This window comes from Micrasema longulum, unplaced genomic scaffold, assembly GCF_059751315.1.
Source record: "Micrasema longulum isolate JH-2025_06_02 unplaced genomic scaffold, ASM5975131v1 h1tg000034l, whole genome shotgun sequence".
NCBI lineage: Eukaryota > Metazoa > Arthropoda > Insecta > Trichoptera > Brachycentridae > Micrasema > Micrasema longulum.
In genome coordinates this window covers 568,377-591,936 of record NW_028277241.1, presented here as the reverse complement: position 1 = coordinate 591,936, position 23,560 = coordinate 568,377, and the positions used below count along the sequence as shown (strand labels likewise).

Here is a 23,560-nt window from a genome sequence, read left to right as displayed (position 1 = left end):
GATTTTCGACAGCTAATTTATTTATTTATATATACACGCCCAGTGGGCACTTTTAAGGACATGTTTATACATAGAAAATTATTATAAAGGAAAGTAGAAAGACACAATGGTATATAGTAGACTCGGTGGGAGTGGAAGCGGGAGAGGTGTTTATAATTGAATTTGGTTCATTGATCGTTTGGAAGAAGACAACTTGTTATCAAAGAAATCAAGACTGGTATGTTTATTGGCAGACCTGAGAATTCTGGGCATAGGGGAATGAAAACCATAATTAGTTCTATGGTTATCGGTATGAAAGAGTAAGTTTTGTTTGAGGTTTCTAGTTGGGATATTTAATTTTATTGAGGTCAGTAGTTCAGGCGCATCAGAGTGAGTTGAGAATTTTAAATAGGACTAGAAGGGCGGATTCATTTCGACGGTCTTGAAGAGAAGATATATTTAAGCAAGTTTCTAACTCATTATACCTATAATGGTCTCTCGATAAGCAAATGCAAATAATATGGGATTTTTAATATAACATTGAGAAGTAAAAAGGGAAAGGAAGAATTAGGAGGTTTATTTTTGATTCAAAGCATTTGAGCAAGAATATACTCATTTTATGGATTGTTTTAGTAATTAGTGAAAATGTCGCAATTGATCAGATTTCTAAAATAAAAAGTTTTAATTGGTCTGGGGAGGGGCCTACTTACCTAGGGAGGATATGCAACCCAAAAACGGTTCGATAAATACAGTTTTTCTGTCACTCTCTAGCAGATGTCTCCCCAAATACTATGCGAAAAAGACAGCCGCACGTCGGACTGATTATACCTAACTAAAATTGACAAAATAGAATTATCGTATTCTCGTTTTCTTTTCTCCAAAACTAAACCTTTTTTTTTCTTTATAGAACTGGTATCAGAAAGAAATTTTCTGCGTCGGTTTTTGGTTTTTTCAAAAATAGTCCTCATATTTGTATACAGCACATCCGAAGATATCGGATGAAATTGGGACGTTTTTGACAGTTTTTGGATGGTTCTTGTCCTATAAGACAATTAGTAAAATTTTTAAAAAATATATGGGACACGCCAATGGTGAATATCTAAGCGTGTAAAAAAAAATCATCACTCGGGTACCATAATCCGGGGAGAAAATAAGGGAATACCTTTGTATGAAGAAAAGTCAGACCGCACATCCTTTTAAGGCTACAATTCCATATCTTTATACCAATTAAATTATTTGTATATTTTCTTACTTCCACAACTTGATTTATTGCGCTTTAGGTGGTTGTAATATATTTTCCACGTACAGTTTCTTGCATGTTTTATTTCTGTGTTTTAAAAGACCTGTTGACCAATTATTTTTATTATCGTTTGATCGACGGTAGCTTTCTTTCCTCCTGAATGAAAATGGATATCATTTGGTTTTATCACGGCCTATTCAAAGCAGGCGTTGTGAAACGCGTCACGTGACATCACTTTTATTATTATAACTTGTCGCGAGCGTCGCCGGCAAACCCGTGTATGAGGTCGGGAATGTGCTGGTCGAAGCCGAAAATGTCCAGAATCCTCTTCTTGTTGTAGTCCGATCTGACATTAGATAGGCGGCCGAGGGAGATGTTGACCATTCTGAAAAAAAAAGTTTATATGTTAACCCACTGAACTATATGTGCCTATATATCGTCGCTTGCATTAACCTAGCCGGACCGAAGGGGGGGATTCGAATCCCCCATAGACCAATTTGGTCAATTTTACTTTATGTACATAAGCATTCGGCAATACAAAAATTAATGTAGGCGCTGGGGTCGTTTGGTCCCTCCGTTCAGATCATGCATAATTTTTGGATGCTTAGTGAAGGAAAGGTTAATAACACCCTGTACGAGGTGTGTTCAGAAAATAACTAGAATTTTAAAATTTTGCGGGTTTGGAGAGCCACATTATCAATTTAATATTATTTATTTATATACGGCATTTCTGCCATTTACATATATGTGGTATAAAGAGTGCGTAAAAATAAAAATATTTTTAAAAATCGAGTATGAAATATTAATATACTCGTACTGTACACATTATTAATTACTTGAAATACATATATATTTTAAAGAAATTATACAATAACAAAATACATTAATCAATCAAATTATAACTATTCCAACCCAATCTTATGAAGATGATTTGCTCTTTTTGATAAAAATATGTTGGTCAATTTATTTTTTAAGTTAGGCAGAGATAAACTAAATATATCAAAATGTGATGCATATTCATTCCCGGTATTCTGTAATCTAACAATAGGTGAGTTATATTGAGCTACCGTTCGAGAATTTTGACAATAAAATATTGTAGATGTTCTGCTTAACCTAGGTGGTACATAGAATGAAATCAATTTCAGTAGATCAGGGGTATCAAACATTGGTTTTATTATTTTATATAAAGTCGTAAGATCGGTCGATGTTCTTCGTTCTTGCAATTTAGTTAATTTAAGAGAGTCTAAAATTTTGTTGTAATTTAATTGATTAGTAGAAAAACCCATCTTAAAATTAATAAATCTAAGAAATTTATTCTGACTTCTCTCAATAGAATTTGAGAAAGTGATTTGATAAGGTGACCATATTGGAGAGTTATAATCTAGTTGGCTTCTAACTAGAGATGTTAATGATAATGATAAAATTTATAAATAAACTTATCAATGAAACTTCTTGGTTTAGTTTTACTTTTTATTATTTTGACCAACGAGCGCTTTCGCCTAAGTAGGCATCTTCAAGACTGGTGATTTGTTTACAACGTTTACAGCTTTTATACTATTCTTAACATATTTTGGAGATAAGATAGAACAATATTTTAACAGGGGACAGAAAACATAAATATTTACAACTAGTTTGCTATACAATTCATTATTGGGAGTTTTTGGACCGAAAGGGATTAAGTTTTATTATTTAAAATGTGGGAAGAGAACACATGGCGAAATACAACACTGTTGTAACAAATACAATACAATACAATTGTATTTGTTACAACAGTGTTGTATTTCGCCATGTGTTCTCTTCCCACATTTTAAATAATAAAACTTAATCCCTTTCGGTCCAAAAACTCCCAATAATGAATTGTATAGCAAACTAGTTGTAAATATTTATGTTTTCTGTCCCCTGTTAAAATATTGTTCTATCTTATCTCCAAAATATGTTAAGAATAGTATAAAAGCTGTAAACGTTGTAAACAAATCACCAGTCTTGAAGATGCCTACTTAGGCGAAAGCGCTCGTTGGTCAAAATAATAAAAAGTAAAACTAAACCAAGAAGTTTCATTGATAAGTTTATTTATAAATTTTATCATTATCATTAACTATGGAGTTTTATCAAGAAATATCAACAAAAAACATCAATATTATTAACTAGAGATGTGTTAAGATATTTAAATGTGTTTATATTATTAAAATCTTTTCAGGTTCTAAGTACAAATCCTAATAATTTTACAGCTTTGTTAGATATTTTAATAATGTGCTCTTTAAATAATAATTTTGAATCGAACAAAACACCCAGATCGCTCACGGTAGAAACATCAGTAATTTTAATTTGATTTAACATATAATTAAATAGAATCGGATTTTTTATTTTATAGAATCTCATAGCTTGACATTTGCTTATAGTGAGTTGCAATTTATTTTGTTGGCACCAGATGTTTAATTTGGACAAATTATGGGACAAAATGTTACAATCGTTAATGTTTTTTATCTCTTTGTTATAAATTATATTCAAAAAATATATTATATATTATATATTATAAAAATATGTTGATATACATGCCCCTGAAGTATGCTAAAATTGTCAGCTGTATTCATCGTTTGCTTTGTCTGAGGCAGCCGCTAAGGTTAGACGTGTTTTTATGAGCTCGGCAATTTTCGTTTGTAAAAAAAAATGGATCAAAGAATTTGCATAAAATTTTGTGTAAAAAATTAAATAAAGTGTGACAAAGTGTGTGAAATGTTAACAAAGACTTGTGGTGAGTCTGCTATGAGTAAAACAAGAGATTATGAGTGGTATAAGCGTTTCCTAGATGGACGTTGAAGATGACAACGGCCTGGACACCCCAGCACATCAACAACCGATGAAAACATGGAAAAAATGGATGAATGGAAATGCTTAGATAACTTTTTAACACCTTTTACAAACATTTTATAATACGCAACACAAAGGTGTACACTTGTATTGCGTGGCATTAAAAAAAATTACCCAGCATGTGGATTGATTTTCTCATGGTACTGGCAGAGAGTTGCGTGAGGGTTGGCACCGGCCTCTCTCTGTTCCTTGGGAAGGCGAGTGGTCACCGCAGTCGTCCTCACGATGTTCACAAACAGGTCGAAATTCTGATCCTGCGCCATGGCCCACTCTACCGGGCTGGACAGGGAAACAGCCCCAAGTGTAACTGACTGAAAAAAAAAAAACGATTCGGAATTTAAAAACATATTTTTCAATTTCATTATTTTTATTTACAGCGAGCAGCTTAAAGCCGATATCTACATCGGCGAAAGTTAGTTGTTGACATATTTCAACATTGTCAAAACAAATCTAGTCCATTTTTTAAGTTATTGAGACCAGTTCCCGTGGTATCTTATTCCAACCATCAACAAAACCCTATGGCTCCGAAAATGCTTCCGGAGGTTAAGGTTGAATCCGGTTTTCAGGTTTTAATTTTTTGCACCACAACAGGCCAGGAGGCCAAATTACAGTGGTGAATTATAGAACAGAACACCTAGGCTTGAGAAAGATTACATTTTATTTTAGTCACATCACCAAGATTAGAACCAGGAACTATCAGAGCGTGAGGCAACCGTCTTAGCCATTATACCACAGAGGCCACAATTCATTATCTGCGGAGTAAAGAGTAATCCGCCTCATAGTGCAGTGGTTGCCGCGTTCGCCTACCACGCTTGAAGTTACGGGTTTAATCCCTGGCTGGGTCGATAAGAAATATTGTTTTAGAAAGTGGTTTCAAAAGCTGGGCTGGAACCTGAGACGTAAGATTGATCACCTTTAGGCAATTTATTTTATTTTATTCAAAACATATTTTTTCTTTGAGTGTGTATTATTAGGTAATTTTTTTATTTATTATAATTTTTTCTTTGCATTTTACAATCAGTATCGGTATACATAAGTTGTAAATACAAAAAAACTATTACATTAACACAAAAAAAAACCCCACAAAGGCATATCCTGTGTGTGGGTATACATTTTATTTTTAATTGAAAGAAAGGCTACTGGAAGAATACGATAGATATCCAAAAGTTTAAAAATGAGTGCTGATATTAAAACACAATTTTTCGTCACTAAAAATGAGAAAATTGTGGTAAAAGTATATTCTATTCATTATAAAAAGAAGCTATTTACATCCGTTTTTTTTATACACGATTTCAACAAAAATTTCAATCGAAATATATTCAAATAATTCATCTCTATCATATTGTCTTCATGAAATGCACTGAACAGTTTTGGAGCTATGAAAAATGAGTGTCTTTGCCCGAGTCTGCATTTACGATAAGGGATTTCAAGTAAACTATTCAATCTTTGACTAGATCTGTTAAAATTTTAAAGAAATATGGTTGGCGCATAAAAACATATTTTAGACATTTCTGGCAATAGATTTTTCGTATATTCAAAAGCACAGCTTCCTGAAATAATTGGTTGGAGGGAAAAGAAGAATTTTTAAGAAGTACAATTGTAATAATTAGTTTTTGTACGGTTTCTAAAGGCTTAATATGATTATTACAGGCTCGTCCCCATCCAATTATGATAAACTATTTTGCCAGTGTTTGCATGAACACAATTATAATACAATTGTAATATTTAAACCCTATAAATTGTATAAATGGACAATGTCCGTTAATAAATAAATAACTAGTTAAACGTTTGAAAACATAGGTTAAATATCTCAATTTTTTTCAATATGATTAGTACATTTAAGTTGACAGTCTAACGTTACTCCCAAATATTTTATCGAATTTTCAGTATTCATTTTGTCACAGTTTCGTATACCCACAAGGCCCACCGGACTCCGACACATGTTCCGGTGTGAGTACAATAGGACGAACTTCACCCACCGTTCTCCCCTCCCCTAGTGAGCATCCACAGAACAGCTGATAATTATGCTAAGCTGTTGGACTCGCTCCACACCACTCCTGCTGCTATCAAATTAGCTATCCTATCCATCAAATGGCCATCCTCTCAATTCTCCCCTATTTAATGTGTTTCTCCATTCATCTTCACTTTATTTCCTTTTTTTTTTTAGAATGAATTACATGTTAAGTTATGATTTAATTTTTGTTATTTTCTATGATATTTTATGTACTTTTAACTGTATATTGTAAGAGCCCTCTGGGCGTTTATTAAATAAATAATGTTAAGGTCAGAATAAGAGTCTGACATAGTATTAATTTAAATGGTAGGTAAAACTTATCCATTTTCATAATTAAATTTCCTACAGTAAACATTCTCATTCCGCCAGTTGACTGACCTTCATCTTGAGTAAGGCTTCCGAGGGGCTGAGCAGAGACTTGTCAGGCTTCTCTAGAGACACACACTGTATACCACCATCTACGAAAACGGCTATGGTCACATCAGCTACGTGGGAACACATGTACAGCGCCAGCAATACGGCTGTGAACAGAAGGACAAAAAATATTCCTAATTTTTCGTTGTCTAAAAAATTTGCTATCAACAAGTTTAGTGTGATTTTTTTTTTTTTTGTTAATATTCATACATGTTTAAAAAAATATCCACCAAAAAATTGGCATTTTATTCCATTCCCATGTCCGCACCTGATGGTGCATGAGGGTGCTGCATCGGTACACTGTTGCAGAGTATCTTGATCAGTCTTACACTTCAGGTGGAATATGAAATCGGCATTTTATTCATTATAATAAATATTAACAATCGTAGGACTAGACCAAATAGTCTATATTATTGTCACCCTTCTCAAACCGACAATCTTTGTCACTCACCAATACCGCGTATACACAGACTAGGAAATTAATGTCCACATTTTGTCCACATCTCACATCCACATTTTTAACTCGAGTCTCTACGAATTCAAATCATCTCTTTATAAATATTTTATGATGTTCTATAGTAACAATTAACTGTCAATTTGCAAAAGCTGCTTATACTAATGATCTGCTGTTAACTCTTTTTTTATTTTTTAAAAGAAAATATTTGCGTTCTTATTTACTTATTTACATGCATAAGTTTATTGTACATTATTTGAGACATAAGTCCCAACTCCATGGGGCTAAAAGTCCTGTGTTGAGATGGGACAAGCAATTAGTTGACACAGACACACGAGTATATCACCACAAATATAGGATCAGAAACACAAAAAAATATTTTTTTTAAAATACATATATAGGATCCATGATATCTACAACTATAGTTAGGCTTCTTTAACTTCTTTATTTCTTTTCTGTCTCTAAGACAGACACCGATCATCTGCCACAGAATAAATTACATAGAATAAAAACACTTGTTTGCTAAAAAATAGACAATTACAGCTTTACAATTTAATGGCTTTTTAGAAACCATTTTTTAAAACTCATAATAACTGCTCTAAAAAATGGTAATTGAGTTATAGTAGAGTAAAGTTGAACCTCGAAAAAAAGACACTACCACAGAACACAAACAAGTTAAATATAAATCGATTTTTAAAATTTCCGTGAATGTAACTGGATTTTGCAAGTAAAGTATGTAAATAACGTGCATGTAACATGTACGTATGTTTTTATAAATCCCCTCAAGTCAAATACATATAAAGTAAATAAATACCTGCGTTCCCCGGACTGGTGTGATTGTTCCAGAAACAAACGTTTCGGTTGACAACTTTGATATTTAGCGCCTCCATTAAATCATCTGTAAAGACGACATCTCCCTTAGATTTGCAGCGCTGGAAATCTAAAAAAAATAATTTATTATTCAAAGTCCGCCTCGTGGTCAGAGGGTCAGCGCGTTTGCCTATTATGCAAGAGGTTTTGGGTTCTGTTACTGTACAAACACAAACATTATTCTCTACCTTCCATGACTCATCACACAAATACAAGAGTTACTAGATACTCCACTCTGATGCTGCAAAAACAACTTCCATTGTCTACAAGGACAATAAGTAAGTACTCTCAATATAAAATAGCTATCAAGAAATGGATAGTGGAGGTGGGTTGTGCACCGATCGATGAGTGGATCAAGCCAAATAGGTAAAATGTGTGTACTGTTTATGAAATTTGTTCTATTGGTCTGTATAAATTAGTTATGTTTGTTGTGATTATTTTGGTTGTTATATTTACATTATAATTAGGTTAATTCGATTAATTACGTTTTTATTTTCTTATTATGTAAATTATTTATTTATGCTTTATTAAGTTAGTTCATAACATTTTAAGAACTAGTATAAACTTTTAATAATATTACAATTTTTGTATCAAAATTTCTCAATTACATAGTTTTTCAAATTAATTTTAAATATTTCAATTTTTTCTATTTCCTTTATTTCTTCAGGTAACTCACTGTACAGCTTCAATCCCTTGTACAATGAGTTTTGAGATTCTGTTTTTCTCCTTATTGGTAATCTTATCTTTTTTTTACCCCTTGTTTCATATGTATGACATTGTTTCAGCTCTTTAACGTCACAAACATCAACAGATGAAAGAATTGAAGGAATATAGATGTTCAAATATAGGCAGAATGGTGAATGTTACACAGTGTGTAAAGTGGCCACTAAAACCAGCCATTGACAGGTTATAAGCCCTGTAGATGCCTGGACTTCTATATTACCTTTTCTTAAATGTTCTTCATCTCTGTTGTAATATGTTAATCTAAACAGAAGTTACATTTGTAATTTTTGAACGAATACATTCAAAGTAGGTAATTAAACAGTATTTAAAACAAGAAAAGCTAATTATTGCAAATTATGTTCAGTCAATTATTTGGCTTATTGCATCTAAAAAATTGCTATAATAAATAAATACCTTAAAAAAATAAATTATTGATAACTATGATAAATAATTATAATATAACCAAGGTGGCATGGTGACACTCTAATGCACTTATTTTTTCAGACCAATAACCAGTTTCATCGCTCTATCAACATCGTGTCTGATACGGATTTTGAGAATATTTAAAAGTTTTTTTTACTCATAATAAGTATTTTACCTCTGAACATACGCGGCCGCATGTCCATAGTGACGAGGTACCTGCCCTTTATGCGTTCCCCCTCGGGTTTGGGGGCCAAACTCCGCCCTAGCAGGCCTTTGAGAGCTGTTGTCACTTGCGGATTTGGTATCATGAATACACCTGGTAAAATAAAATAAAACATAAAAACACATTTTCAAAGCACCCTCTTCATTTCCATACGTAATTCCTCCTTCTTAACAAACTCATAGTGTCCATGCGGCTGGCTCCACTATGGAATCGTCTCCCATTCACTATAAAATGTTTAACAAGGCATGTTTCAAAATTATATAAAATGTCTCCATCGACACATTATCTTTAATGTAAAAAAGTGAGTTGAGAATTTTAAATAGGACTAGAAGGTCAGATTTATTTCCACGGTCTTGAAGAGAAGATATATTTAAGGTAGTTTCTAACTCATTGTACGTATATTGGTCTCTGGATAAGCCCAACCTCCAGCCTATATTGTTGAACTGATTCGATATTCTTGATGTGAACATCAAAATATGGAGACCAGATAACAGAGGAATACTCTAGGTGTGGGCGAGCTAGAGAACAGAAGAGAGTTTTAAGGGTATTGATATTTTTGAAGTCAGCTGTGCTTCTGTTAATAAATCTAAGAAGTTTTAAGGATTTATTGATAACATGTTCAATATGAATTGTAAAAGAAAGTTTAGTGTCAAGTATAATACCCAAATCTCGTATACTAGACACAGATGATAATATTTCATCGTTCAGTGAGTAGTCGTATATGATTGGATTTTCCAGACGAAAAAATCTCATAACCTTGCACTCACTTAAGTTGAGATGTAAATTATTGGATGAGCACCAGGTGCTAAAAGACAGTCAGATTGTAATAGTGAACAATTAAATGTCAAAAGCCGGAATAATCTGTGAGTTGTATAGGTACAAGAGCAGGTGGTCCGTATTATTATATGAGTAAATTAAAGAACTAAAATAAAACAACAAAAAATATTTAATTGTCCAAACATTTGGCCGTAAATATTTTTCAATACCTTTTCTTTTGACCCGGTCCCACAGACTCTGGTTAGTATCAGTGAGTAAGGCGTTGAGACACATGGACATCTTGACCTTTTTGGCATTAGTCAGATGGGGAACTTTCACTGGCTTGTTACGTCTGGAAAAAAAACATTGTAAGAGAGAAAGTAATTATTTCAGAAAGGGGTTTGTTAGTCTAGGTCAGTGGTCAGCAAACTCATCAGTCAAAAGGGCCAAAGATCAGCAGTACAATAATTGAAGATTTCATTTGAATTATTTATTGTCAATTCTTAACGGAATTCCATTGTAATGATGTAATAACTTATATTTACATGTGAGTTATTAATTTAAAAAAATATTCGGTACACTTCCAATTATTTATTTTAACCAATTAGCGCTTTCACCCACTAATGGGCATCTTCAGACAGGTGAATATAATACAGTGCAAGGATAATTTATATAAAACTAAATATTATTATTATTAAGTGTAGGTACATTTAAAAATAAGTTGAAAAATATACAATACGCAATATTTCAATGGAACAGCCCCTACTATATACTAATATTTACTATTCCCCTTCCATACAAATTCATCACACACCTCTTCCAGCAATAGATGCTGGATAAAATCCCATGCAAATCACAATAGAGGACAACGGAAGATACCACTTACTTGCTACCAGCTTCGTAATCACATAGAACAATGTATGCGAGTAGGGGCGGCGCCGTGGGAGCCGCATTCAATATCTCCACCAACTTCTCGCTGGCGTCTCCGTTCTTGTCGGTGAACCGCTTCAGGGCTTCGGTCAGGATCTCGTCTTGGCATACGGTGTTGCCGCTCAGCAGGAGGCTGTTGTGCAGTTTCTGGATATTGAGAAGTACCTCGTCTATTGGTAGTCTCTCCAGCAGAACATTCCAGATCTGGAACAGTTGTTATTATTCTGTAGCCACAGGATACCATTATTTTTATCTTAAGCTTTTATTACAATTTGCATATAAACTAATATTTACACTTACTTGAATTAAATATGCACATTTACATCATCTTACAGTTCCCAAAACATTTATTTTAAAATTAATTTAAACTCTTTTCATTCTTCATACATTCAGGCATCTCATCATACATAATGCAATTTTTCAGGATTCTGTTTTTTTTTATTTACATTTTTTGAAATGGCAAACTTATTACATATATCTTTATTTCTAGTAAGATGCTAATATTTTTTTTTATTTAGACATACCAGTTAAATTATCAGCGTAAGCAATTAACATATCTTGCATATCTATGTTCTTCATTTCAGTGAAATTTGAAGTATTTGGGCATACGATTGTTAAATTTTTTAAAATATAAAAACAAATATCGTAAAATGCATACAATGATTTTTTTCCTAAATAATGGGAAATTTTATTTATATAGTATCACTTTTTTTAGTATGGCACCACAAAATTTAAACTGTCATTTACATCGCGGCACAACTATTTCACACTTTTATAATAACTGTTTTAACTTTCCAAATTATATTTACAACTTCAAATAATATTTCTATTGCCAAATTTTTTAACTCTCTGCATAGTTATTTATTGATGTAAAGGCTTTATTCTTCCTAAACATGCGTCAACTGCGTGTCACTATTTAGTAAAATGTCAAAATTAGACACTTGAACAAAATGGTCAATTACACTGCACCTGCTTTGAATTTAGTTTGAGACAATAATTTACACATTTATTTATTTACCTCGATTTTATTCTCCATTTACGCGGCGGCGGGCGGCTCGTTATCTTTTGACAGATCGAATGAGTTTTGAAAAAATTTCAACGTAAAACCGGAGTTATGAAAAAAAATAAAAAACGTCAATGGGGGGAATATTTGAATAAGAATGTATGGAAAATAAATAGGATCTAAATATATTAGTGTAAAAAGCGGGAAACATAAAATCGAGGAACGTAAAAATGAGGTTTTACTGTATTATGTAGTCTATTATTAGCAAACAAACAAACCATCACGCCGTTTCCCCGTAGGGGTAGGCAGAGGAGAGGATAGAACACCATAACACTCTATCTTGGCATACACACCTCGCATCCTCTACATTCATACATCTTCTCATGCACGCACGCCGATTATTCCTACTCTTGACATGTCCATCTTCAAGTATTGATCATGCCATGTCTTTCTCGGTCTTCCTCGTTTTCTGCATCCATCAACATTTGCATTGTAGATCCTTTTAGCCGTTCTTTCGCTGTCCATTCGCTCTACATTTCCAAACCAACGCAGCACCCCTTTCTTGATTCTGTCGATAATGCATGTCTCAGCTTTACACACTTCGCCTGAGGGATCAAAGATGCTTTACATGAGTGATTTCATGCAATACTTCTGAATTTGAATTTAAATTTAAGTGCAATTATTTATTTTGACATTACAAGCCAAGAATTTGTTACTTTTATTTTTTATTTATTTGCAATTTTAAAGAACCCGTCAGGGTTATATAAACAAATTATATGTCAAGTCATGTTATGTCTCATCTGGTTAGAGTAGTTATAAAGATGCTAGTTACGATTAGTTATGATTTAGTTGGGGTTTTAAGTTCTTTTCGAACACATCACTTTATTCTCACAATTTCTGCTGGGAGAGCATTCAAACCAGTTTATTGAATTAAGTGTGTTGGTAGCTTACCGGGATGACGTTTCCTATTGCTGAAAATGTAGCAGACCTAAGCACAAGACATCTTTCTACTATGATGATACCATAACTTATATTTAAATACAAGTTATTATTATTGTTTTCTTCAAGACTGTCGAAATAAATCCGACCTTCTAGTCCTGTTTAAAATTCTCAACTCACTCTTTGATGCGCTTGAACTACTGAGCTCAATAAAATTAAATATCCCAGCTAGAAACCTCAGACAAAACATACTCTTTCATACCGATAACCATAGAACTAACTATGGTTTTCATTCCCCTATGCTAAGAATTCTTAGGTCTGCCAACAAACATACCAGTCTTGATTTCTTTGATAACAAGTTGTCTTCTTTCAAAAAATCACTGAATCAAATTCAATTATAAACACTTCTCTCCTGCTTCCACTCCCACCAAGTCAACTATATACCATTGTGTCTTTCTACTTTCTTTTATAATAATTTTCTATGTACACATATGACCTTAAAAATGACCATTGGGCGTATATGTTAATAAATAAATAAATAATATCATAATAATGGAATTCCATCGAGAATTGACAATAAACAACTTAAATCAAAATGTCTTTCAACTATTTTAACTGGAATAAAAAGGTTTTTTGACAACACTACGAAGTGATGTTTTAGCAATGACTTATACATAAAATGAGGGTGGCTCTAAATCTGCTTCGGTATCGCATCGTACATGGTAGGAGACAAACTTTGCAATAGTTCACTTGTTTTTTAACAGAATAGGAATTGAAAAACCAGTGCAAAGGCAAAAAATTAGATCCCCCTCTTCATACGAGATCCTCAATAGTACTACTACTTAAATACCTAAAGTTAGATCTCACTCTTTAGGCCCGGGTTCCTCATTGACTTACCGATGCATCGAGTTTCCCAGCGAGGACACAGGCAGCCAGGGTCTTCGGGGTGATGAAGGAATTCGCCTCGACAATGCTGAGCAGGCCTGAGACACTGGAGCACGTCTTCATATCTCTAAACATTCGTAGTGTGGTCAGCACCTCTGTCGCCATGTCTTCTTTACCGAACTTCTCCTCGGTAGCTGGTAGTCCGACGCTCGCATAGGAGAGAACAGTTTTAAGGGCTGAAATCAAATATATTTATCAATCCTTAATACCCGTAAGGAGTTTAAAACAGTGAGGCCAAAAGCTATTCTAAATTAATTATGGATAACTTATATAGCGCCATTTTCGTAATAAAACACCTCAAGGGCGCTTTACATGGTGATTCTATTGTTAAGTTAATTTAATTGAAGCTTTTAAATTTGTAATTTAATTAAAATAATTTATATTCTAATTGTATATTAAATATGTTTTTGTAGATATGATAACAATATTTTCTATAAAACCCTTGTTTATGTTTGAAATTTCTCTATGAGTAGGTACAATACAAAAACAAAAGAATTTATATTCTCTCAGACAGTCAGGCTGCTTTAAGCGCACTGAAATCTGTCGAGATCAATTCCAAATTAACTTTAGAATGCCCACGGGCGCTTAATTGTGTCGGAGAGTGTAACAGTGTGACATTAATTTGGGTACCTGGACACTCAAACATCGATGGTAACGAGGCAGCTGATGAACTGGCGAGGCTGGGAGCTGAGACAGCCCCAATAGGCCCCGAGCCCTACTGTGGGTTGCCCAAATGTGCTCCTCGTAACGAGCTTAGGTCATGGGCCAGGAAACAGAGCATTATGCTCTGGAAAAAAGTACCCGGTCAGCACCATGCAAAGGAACGAATAAAATTGTACTCGCAAAGGTTTGCCTTCGACCTGATAAAGCTCAGCCGAAATCAAGTGAGGATTATCGCTAGAGCCCGCCCAGGGCACTGCAGATTAAACAAACACCTTGCTAGAATGAACCTTTCCGAAACTTCTAGATGTGGGTTCTGCAGTGCAGACGAGGAAACATCTATACACATTGTGATGTGATGCTGTACATCATAAAAGGAGCCTCATCCTCGGGGGACCACTGGTTAAACCTGCGGATATCAAAGAGCTCACCCCCTACCTAATAGCCCGATACTTTACGGATCTGGGCTTGGAGGGGGAGATTTAGCAAAATGTAAACTCTCGCCTTTCAGACAGTGGCCAGGCTCTTTATAAACCTGGGTTTGGAGGGGGAGATTTAGCAAAATTTAAACTCTCGCCTTCCACACAGTAGCCGGGCTCTTTATAGACCTGAGCTTAGAAGGCGAACACTATTCACGGGGACCCGTCACAATAGATCTTCACAGGTCGCAGTGACGTCAGGAGCTTGCATAGCACTGACACCCACCTCTAAGAATAAGAATAAGAATGAGTAGGTTCCAGTGCATTAGACGCATATTTTGATTTACACGTGGAGCTACCCACAGAGGCTATAAAAGGCAGAGAAATTGATATTGCGCCCTATTGCTGTTTTTGCTCTTTCGTGATTCTGCCTTACTAGCCTAGCTCTCGAAACAACACTCGTGTTTATCGGCCCCCATTTTAGCAGGTCCCTTCAGTACCAAAAACCTACTGATTCAACTTTTATCCTCCAAGAATAAATCTCTACAGAGAAGCAACGCCTTTCATTACAGTTCATAGGTACAGAAATATAAGAAAAAACTTTAATAAGACCTAACCTAAAATAACTTATTAAATTGTTGGTAGGAAGATATTTCTCCACAGTAATAACCAGCCAATTGTACCTATTGTGTATGAAAAGGTTTAAAAAATTAAATATACCTATAATATAAATATTAAATGACCAAGTATGGAACCGTGGTAGTGTCGCGGACTCACACAACAGAGGTCCGAGGTTTTAACCCCGCTCTACCACAACTTAATTCCCCTTTTTTAAAGTTTGTTATTTACAACTAGTCAAAAACAGCATCGACAATTTAAATACATATTTGAGAACATTAAAAGAACACAAATATTTATTTGAAAAGGTGTTTTTTTTAAATATTATAATTACACATTATACATATTTTATAACTGCATAATTATTTTTTTTCATAAGATATATATTTGCATTTTTATGATTATCTAAATATTTCCATTTTGGGGGCCATTTTCAACGAGTTGTAAATAGCTCACTATTAGAAAATGGGAATCAAGTTGTGGTAGAGTGGGGTTCGAACCTCGGACTTCTTATCGGCGAGTCCATGACACTAGCCACGGAATCAAAACCTGGGACATTTTAAAATTATATATTGTCAAAACATTTTTTTAAATTTTGTGTTATTTGGACATAGCAAAATTTTTTAAGAATTTGTATTTTTTCAAATTCAGTTTTCATTTTTACATCATTATTTTCCTTCTGATTGCTCTACGAAAGCTGTAAATATTTTCTACTAGATGTTTAGTTAACCAATTTTGATCATTTTTTAAAACATTGTATAGAAGTTACAGCACACAATTAAATGCTCCCATCATATTCCAGAAAAAAAATTTAAAAACATAATTTTATAATTTTAATTTAATCAAAGGAAAATGAACCATTAAATCTATACAGATTTCTCCAGTGTTTTGTATTTGATAGAATTGAGGATAAAATTAAGGTCACTCACGGATGAAAGAGTCGGGCAGTTTGATCCCGTGCGCCAGTCTAAGCACATCGCGGTGCGTCCAGCCGTGAGCCCCCGTGGCCTGTCCTAGCATGGCTGCCAGCTGAGGCGGCGGCACAGACTTGTACCAGGACGACACAAGACGTCTCCAGCCAGCACCCGTGCCTATGTAACATATTTAATATCAACTGATTGAATTCCACACATTTTATTTTATAATAATTTGCCATGAAGTATTATGCAGTGAATTCTAATTCAATCAGTGAAATAATACCAATACAAACATATAGTTATTTCCTTAATCTCTGTCGAGATATTGGTCTCTTTAGACGAAATTCTAGGAGGGTTAAAATCTTACTACAGGTAAACATCGTTTTACGCCTGGATTCCGTTACGAGAGACACCGGCATAAAAAAAATTGGCGTAAAATAAACATAAATATAATGAAAGATATAAGATTAGGTTCCATGTCAAAATTCTAAGAACAATCTAACATAGTTATTTAATACGTATCCTATATATATTCAAAATAAATTATAAATGTATTTAATAAATACAGTTTATCCAAATTTTTGTAGACAAGGACTGGATTCAACTCCCTGGGGAGCTGTTTATATTAACATATTACAACAGAGATGAAGAATATTTAAGAGAAGGTAATATAGAAGTCCAGGCATCTACAGGGCTTATGACCTGTCAATGGCTGGTTTAAGTGGCCACTTTACACACTGTGTAACATTCACCATTCTGCCTATATTTGAACATCTATATTCCTTCAATTCTTTCATCTGTTTATGTTTGTGAAGTTAAAGAGCTGAAACTTTATTTATGCGGGTGGGATTCGTCTAATTGAATTATTTCACCTACATACTAGGAAACACCTGAAAATATTATTTTTTCAATTTCTATACTTCTTCATGGACCAGGTTATTTATCAACAATATTTTGAGTTTATCCAAATTTTGTCCAATAATTATCAACAATATTTTGAGTTTGTCCAAATTTTGTCCAAATATTTTGTCCAGACATACTCAAAATATTGCTGGCATACTATATATTGTCCGCATTGTGGCCAAATGGTCAACGTGTTTGCCTACCATGCAAGAGTTCTCGGGTTCGATTCCCAACATGGTTGATGTGAAATATTTATTTTTAAAGGTGTTTAACAATAGACTATTTCATAGTCCCAAGACTAGCACCTGAAGAGTTAGACTGGTCAACTTACCTTCATGTAACGAAAACTATCAAGACACACTGGGGTTGGTGTACCAATGTAGTGCCCTATGCACCATTAATGAATATACATCATATCAAGCTAGAAATAGCGCAAAGAGTTACCTGTCTTCAGGGCAGAAAGATGATGTATGAAATGTAAGAACTCGTCACTGTTAGCCAGAAGACCGCTGGCCTCGGTGTAGAGAAGTGTTCGGATTGCATCCGACTGGGCAGTCTTGACGGCCAGCGCGAGACCAAATAGACAAGGCTCGATGCGAAAACATTTACCCTGTGACAAAAACGTATTTATTTCAAACAGAAGCGTTATTTATTTTATCAATTTATTGCATAAATAATTTCATGCAATATAATAAAATCACCCACTTGTAATGTTCATTATGCATTGACCATAAAACATAAAGAAAAAACATTTAAAAAAAACCGAAATAAGGATGTCATTCATAAACTACAAAAGAAGTTGTAAATTGTAATGAAGTGCCGAGCCTGTGCTTACTAAGTTCATAAATTGGGCTCATAAAGGCAATAAACCAAAATCAGTGATGGAACATCCCATTTCCAAGACAAACAAAAACGATTTTTTCCGAGTACCTTAGCCTTGTACATGACACGTAAGGCTACTTACTAAATACAGGGGTCCAAATATTAAAAAAAAAAAAACTATATTTGTATATAGAAAGAAATTAAATACATGTGTAGTATTTTAAAATGTTGTAAATTACTCTCTGAATGTTATATTTTCTATCTACATTCTAAAGTATTATCCTCGGCACGGGTTGCTCGGCAGCATATTTATATTTATTTATTTTTTATTTTTTTACATATTTATTACAGCAATTTACAAGTAATTATGGATACAACAAATTAATTCAGTAGTAAAAGTAAACATGTATATTTTTTATTTTTGCTGTTGGTTCATTATTTTGGTTATTATTATTTTGTAATCCACTAAATTTATTTGTCAATTTTTAAAATGTGTAAATGGGGGCTAAATTTCTAACTGTCTATGCGCTCTTTAACTGCAAGACGTCCTGTAATCTAGCTCCTATCTGTTATAATTTTTTATTGATCTTAATTGAAAACGAGGAACTAGAATCCCAACCGTCCATGCGCTCTGTAGCTGCAAGACGTACTGGGATATTTATTAATTGTACAGCGCCCTTGAGGTGATTTTCACAAAAATGGCTCTTTATAAATTATCCAACTATATATATATAAAGCTTGGATTTTTTATATGCATTTTCAACCATATGTGTGATACTTTGACAATGTTGTCAGCGAAAACACCAATTGTAATGTAAACCGATCCCAGCGTCCAGCGGCATCGGTAATAAGTGAGTCCCCCATTTGGATTTTATTACTTGGGTTCTTATTTCGAAAATGATATTTTTGAACAATTGAAGAGTTTTTGCTCAACTGTTGACAATATTTTTGTTCGGTACGTCCGAGAAGAAGCTCCTTATAAAAGTGAATAAATGTATGGAGAAAACCGCAAACCAAAATGTCAACTAATGTTTCCTCATTACATCCGAGATCTCGCTATTTCCGTGATCGTTTTAGCCAAGTTTGGCTGTATTTGAATTTTGAATTTACCTTCACAAATTTGATGGCTTCTATCAACTGCTTGGCTTGGTCAGCGTCTGAGGTCATATTTGCAATACACGGAACTTTCTCCGCGTCGTAATACTTCTCCGGGTTCCATGTTCCTGCCACGTACAGTCCGTCCTCGTTCCCGGTGTACAGAAACCGATACAGCCTGACAATGGCGGGCTCCGGATCTTTCTCGATCACCCTTTTGACTCTGCGCTTCTTCTTGGTGGGCGGAGGCTCTATAGCTGAGCATTCCTCTTTTGGTTCCACCGCCTCTGACATGCTAATTAAGTATAATTGAATTATAATTTAAATTATCACAACAGATCGAGTCATTTGTTTTGACTATCACTGCAACAGCATAATCAGGCAAAAACAAATTAAGTAGAAAATATTGTTTTCAAAGGAATAAAAATTACAATTATCCCCCTAATGAACTAAAAACTATTAAAACTAATTTGTCAGTAAATAAATTCAAAGTAAATTCAAAGACATTTTTGGAACCCGAGTAAAAACAGCTTTATATTTCAATTAGTATTATTATTTTCTGTATTTCATATAATTTTTATAATTATTTTCTCTTGCACATTTGAAAGTATATAACTTCAAATTACTAAATAAATATAACAGTGTAAGTCACTTTCCAAGCACAAGAGCTGGTCTCTTTTTTGGGAAGTAACAGCTATAACAAAAAAAAAAAATAAAAGTAGATTGATCAATTATGTAATTATATTAATCAATTTTTTAAAAAAATACATAAAAAAATTTCGTCGTTATGTGAAGTTTCTTTTTTAAAAACATTATTAAATTCTCATTAAGAGATTTTACATTTTTTTTCTCAACAAAATTGACTTAAATGTGTTTTCAAAATAAAATTACATAATAGGGAAATATCACCTTTTTTTTACGTTGGCTACGCCCCTAATACGTCACGATTCATGTTCATTTTGAACTTTGTTCCTAATCGTTAAAATTTTTATAGACCATCGTCATGAATCTTCACGTCACAGTTATCACATGTCGCGATTTTCTAGTGATATATTTTTTTATAATTTATTTTTTAAAGTTATGTTTGAAAACATTTCTCTACAATATACAAATTTATTTTGAAAATACAATTAATGATTCTAAATTCATTTCATATATTTTACCGGTATTCGTACTATGTGATATTTCTCTATTCTCCTTTTTGACATCAGTAAAAAAATAAGTCAAAAAAAGGTACATTGTTTTATTGATCTACAAAACAAATTTTAAATCGAAACTTTTTATTATTATTATGGATAATTTATGTAAAGCCATTTTCGTAATATAATACTCAAGGGAGCTTTACAAAGTCATTCATTGAATATCAATTTAATTTTAACGTAAAATTTATAATTAAAGCTTAACAATTCATTTTGTCAATATTTTAAGTTTGTCCGAATTTTCGTAGACGAGAACTGGATTCGACTCTCTTGGGAGTTATTAATATTAATATATTAAAACAGAGATGAAGAACATTTCATAGAAGAAAATATCAAGGCTATCTGACAAGTCATTAAAACAGGTTCTGAGATAATCGCATTTAAAACTTTTTTATTCTTTCAACGCATTATTTCTCCCACACTTTTATTTTATTTTAATTTATTTTGAAGCTTTAAAAGATTAATCTTTATTCTAGGCATAGCATCAAATATTAAATCAACATCTCGCACCTATATTTAAAAATATTTTAAATATTAAGTTGGGAAAAAAGTAATTTTGTATTTTTCGCTTTATTTCAATGCTTTATAAAAAGTGTTGCAATCATCCAATTTAAGTCAGATATGCGCCATTCTTTTCGATAACTTGTTGCCAACGAGAATCCAACTTCATAATGCCCCTCTCGTGGAAGCCCTTGTCCCTATTGGCAAAAAACTAGGACAACCAATTTTCACAGGCCTGTATTGAGGCCAAAATTGTACCCCCAAGCGCGTTGGCCATAGACAGGAGCAGGTGATAGTCACTTGGTGCTAAGTTCGGACTATAGGGTGGATGCATAAAATATGGCGAATTTCTTCCATTCAGACCTCCATGCTCAACGCACGATATTTTACGACTGAACCGACCGAGCACAATATTGTCAAAGAAGCGTTTGTAGTATATACTCACACCTTTACAACGCCGTATCGTATGATCCGATGTGACCGAGATATACTTAGTTGAAAAAAAAGGGCGCGAAATACAAAATAACTTTTTCCCCAGACTAATATTTGAAATATTTTTAAATATAAGAGCAAGATGTTGATTTAAAATTTTATGCTATGCCTAGTATATATATTACTCTTTTAAATCTTTAAAAAAAGTTATAATTAAATAAAATTGAGGGAGAAATAATGCGTTGAAAGAATAAAAAAGCTAGCCAACGACAGGTCACAAGCCCTGTAAATGCCTAGACTTCCATATTCCCTTCTAAAAGTGTTTTCCCTCTTTGTTGAAATAAATTTTAATAAAAAAGCTTTATTTAAATTTATTTCAACAGAGAGGGAAAACATTTTTGAGAAGGGAATATAGAAGTCTAGGCATTAACAGGGCTTATGACCTGTCATTAGCTGGTTTAAGTGGCCACTTTACACACTGTGTAACATTCACCATTCTGCCCATGTTTGAACATACACATTTCATCAACTCTTCCATCTGTTGACTTTTGTGAAGTAAAAGAGCTAAAACCCTTAACACGTGGGTGAGATTCATCCGGCTGAACCAAATCACCTACTAGGCAACTCTTGAAAACAATTTTTTATACTTCTTCTTTTACCAGGTAGTTGATTCAACAATGTTTGAGTATGTCCAAATGCTTGCAGACTGGCTGGATTTCCTCCCTAGGGAGTTATTCATCATATCGGTCATAAGCCCTGTTAATGCCTAGACTTCCATATTCCCTTCTCAAAAATGTTTTCCCTCTCTGTTGAAATAAATTTAAATATGAATAACTCCCTAGGGAGGAAATCCAGCCAGTCTGCAGGCATTTGGACATACTCAAACATTGTTGAAAAAAGCTTTAAATGCGATTATAACGTGACTTGTTTTAATGACTTGCTGCATTCTGTCAGTAAAGCCTCGATATGGAGAAGTCTAGGCATTTACAGGGCTTAGGACCTGTCATTGGCTGGTTTAAGTGGCCACTTTACACACGGTGTAACATTCACCATTCTGCCTATGCTGGAACATCTATATTCCTTCAATTCTTACGAAACTTGCAACAAATGTTTCAGCAAGTCCAATTATTTGTGAAGACGTACTTAATTATTTTTTATCACTCTTAGGTATTTATCTAGATCCACAGATCTTAACACATTTGTTGTTAAGTAAATAACAGCATTGATCGATACTATTCCTGGCCGATTACCTTTCGTTCCCATCCTTCCTTTGACCCATCCTTATGGTACCTACCTAACATCAAGATAGAAGATATTCAAAATTAGAAGATTCGGATTTAGAACAAAAACAAAACAACATTTTTGACTTCATATAAAATTGGATAAAAAAGTGGTTGGAATCGTCGCGCGTCGAGGAAAACATGGTTATATTAAAGTTCACTTGTGATCCAGTGCCAGAAATTGAAGAACATTCAGATTATATTAAAGGTAGGTATATACACCATGAACCTATTCCTTTCTCAAATATTTCCCAATTGACAAAACTGAATGAAATTCGATTTTCATTTACAGTCAGCCTTTTCGTTAACATACGTTATAAGCTAGATAGAAAGATATCTCGATGGAGACGAAGACTAAATGTAAATTATCAAGTACCTTTATTTGGAGATGAAACACTAACGAAATTTTTAAAAAATAAAAACATGTTGATTTTAGGGTTTTTAATTTATTATTTGAAGCTCCCTAAGTTACAGTTCTTAATAGATCGATGGTTGTCAAGCAATTACAAATACATTATCGGGAATATAACTAGCCACCAACCAAAGTATGACATACTTATTTAGACAATTAAGTGTAATCGTACACAAAAACCTTTGATAACACAATAACATAAGCCGAGCAGTAACATATCATTCAGTGCAACATAAAGCTATATTCCTTATGAGGCAGAATTGAATTTTTTTTTTTAATGTAAAGTCAATTGAATACATTACAAAAAAAAATAGACCGATCATACCTGTCAGGGTTTTTATAAGCACTTAACACAAAACGTGCTTGCAGAATAAGTTCGTAGAAATAAGAAAATTATGTCTTTCTTTTGGAATAGAGGCGAAATAAATCAGGATTCAAACATGAAATAAAACAAAACACAAAGAAAATTTAATTTTCTAATTCCGAATCCACATTCGTGGATCGCAGTCGCAGATGTCAAT

General features: G+C 33.6%; 1 protein-coding gene across 1 annotated transcript; it reads right to left on the bottom strand.

Annotated features, from left to right (window-relative positions):
- Positions 1-23,560, bottom strand: LOC148285457 (RNA-binding protein RO60-like). Its single transcript, XM_088224934.1, has 12 exons — positions 23,365-23,560; positions 19,231-19,510; positions 17,743-17,908; positions 16,408-16,569; positions 13,734-13,957; positions 10,851-11,098; positions 10,195-10,316; positions 9,161-9,301; positions 7,784-7,909; positions 6,480-6,622; positions 4,202-4,398; positions 1-1,604 (listed from the first exon to the last, which is right to left on the bottom strand). Exons 2-12 carry the CDS (start codon positions 19,507-19,509, stop codon positions 1,463-1,465), a joined length of 1,950 nt encoding a protein of 649 aa, XP_088081060.1. The 5' UTR covers position 19,510; positions 23,365-23,560; the 3' UTR covers positions 1-1,462.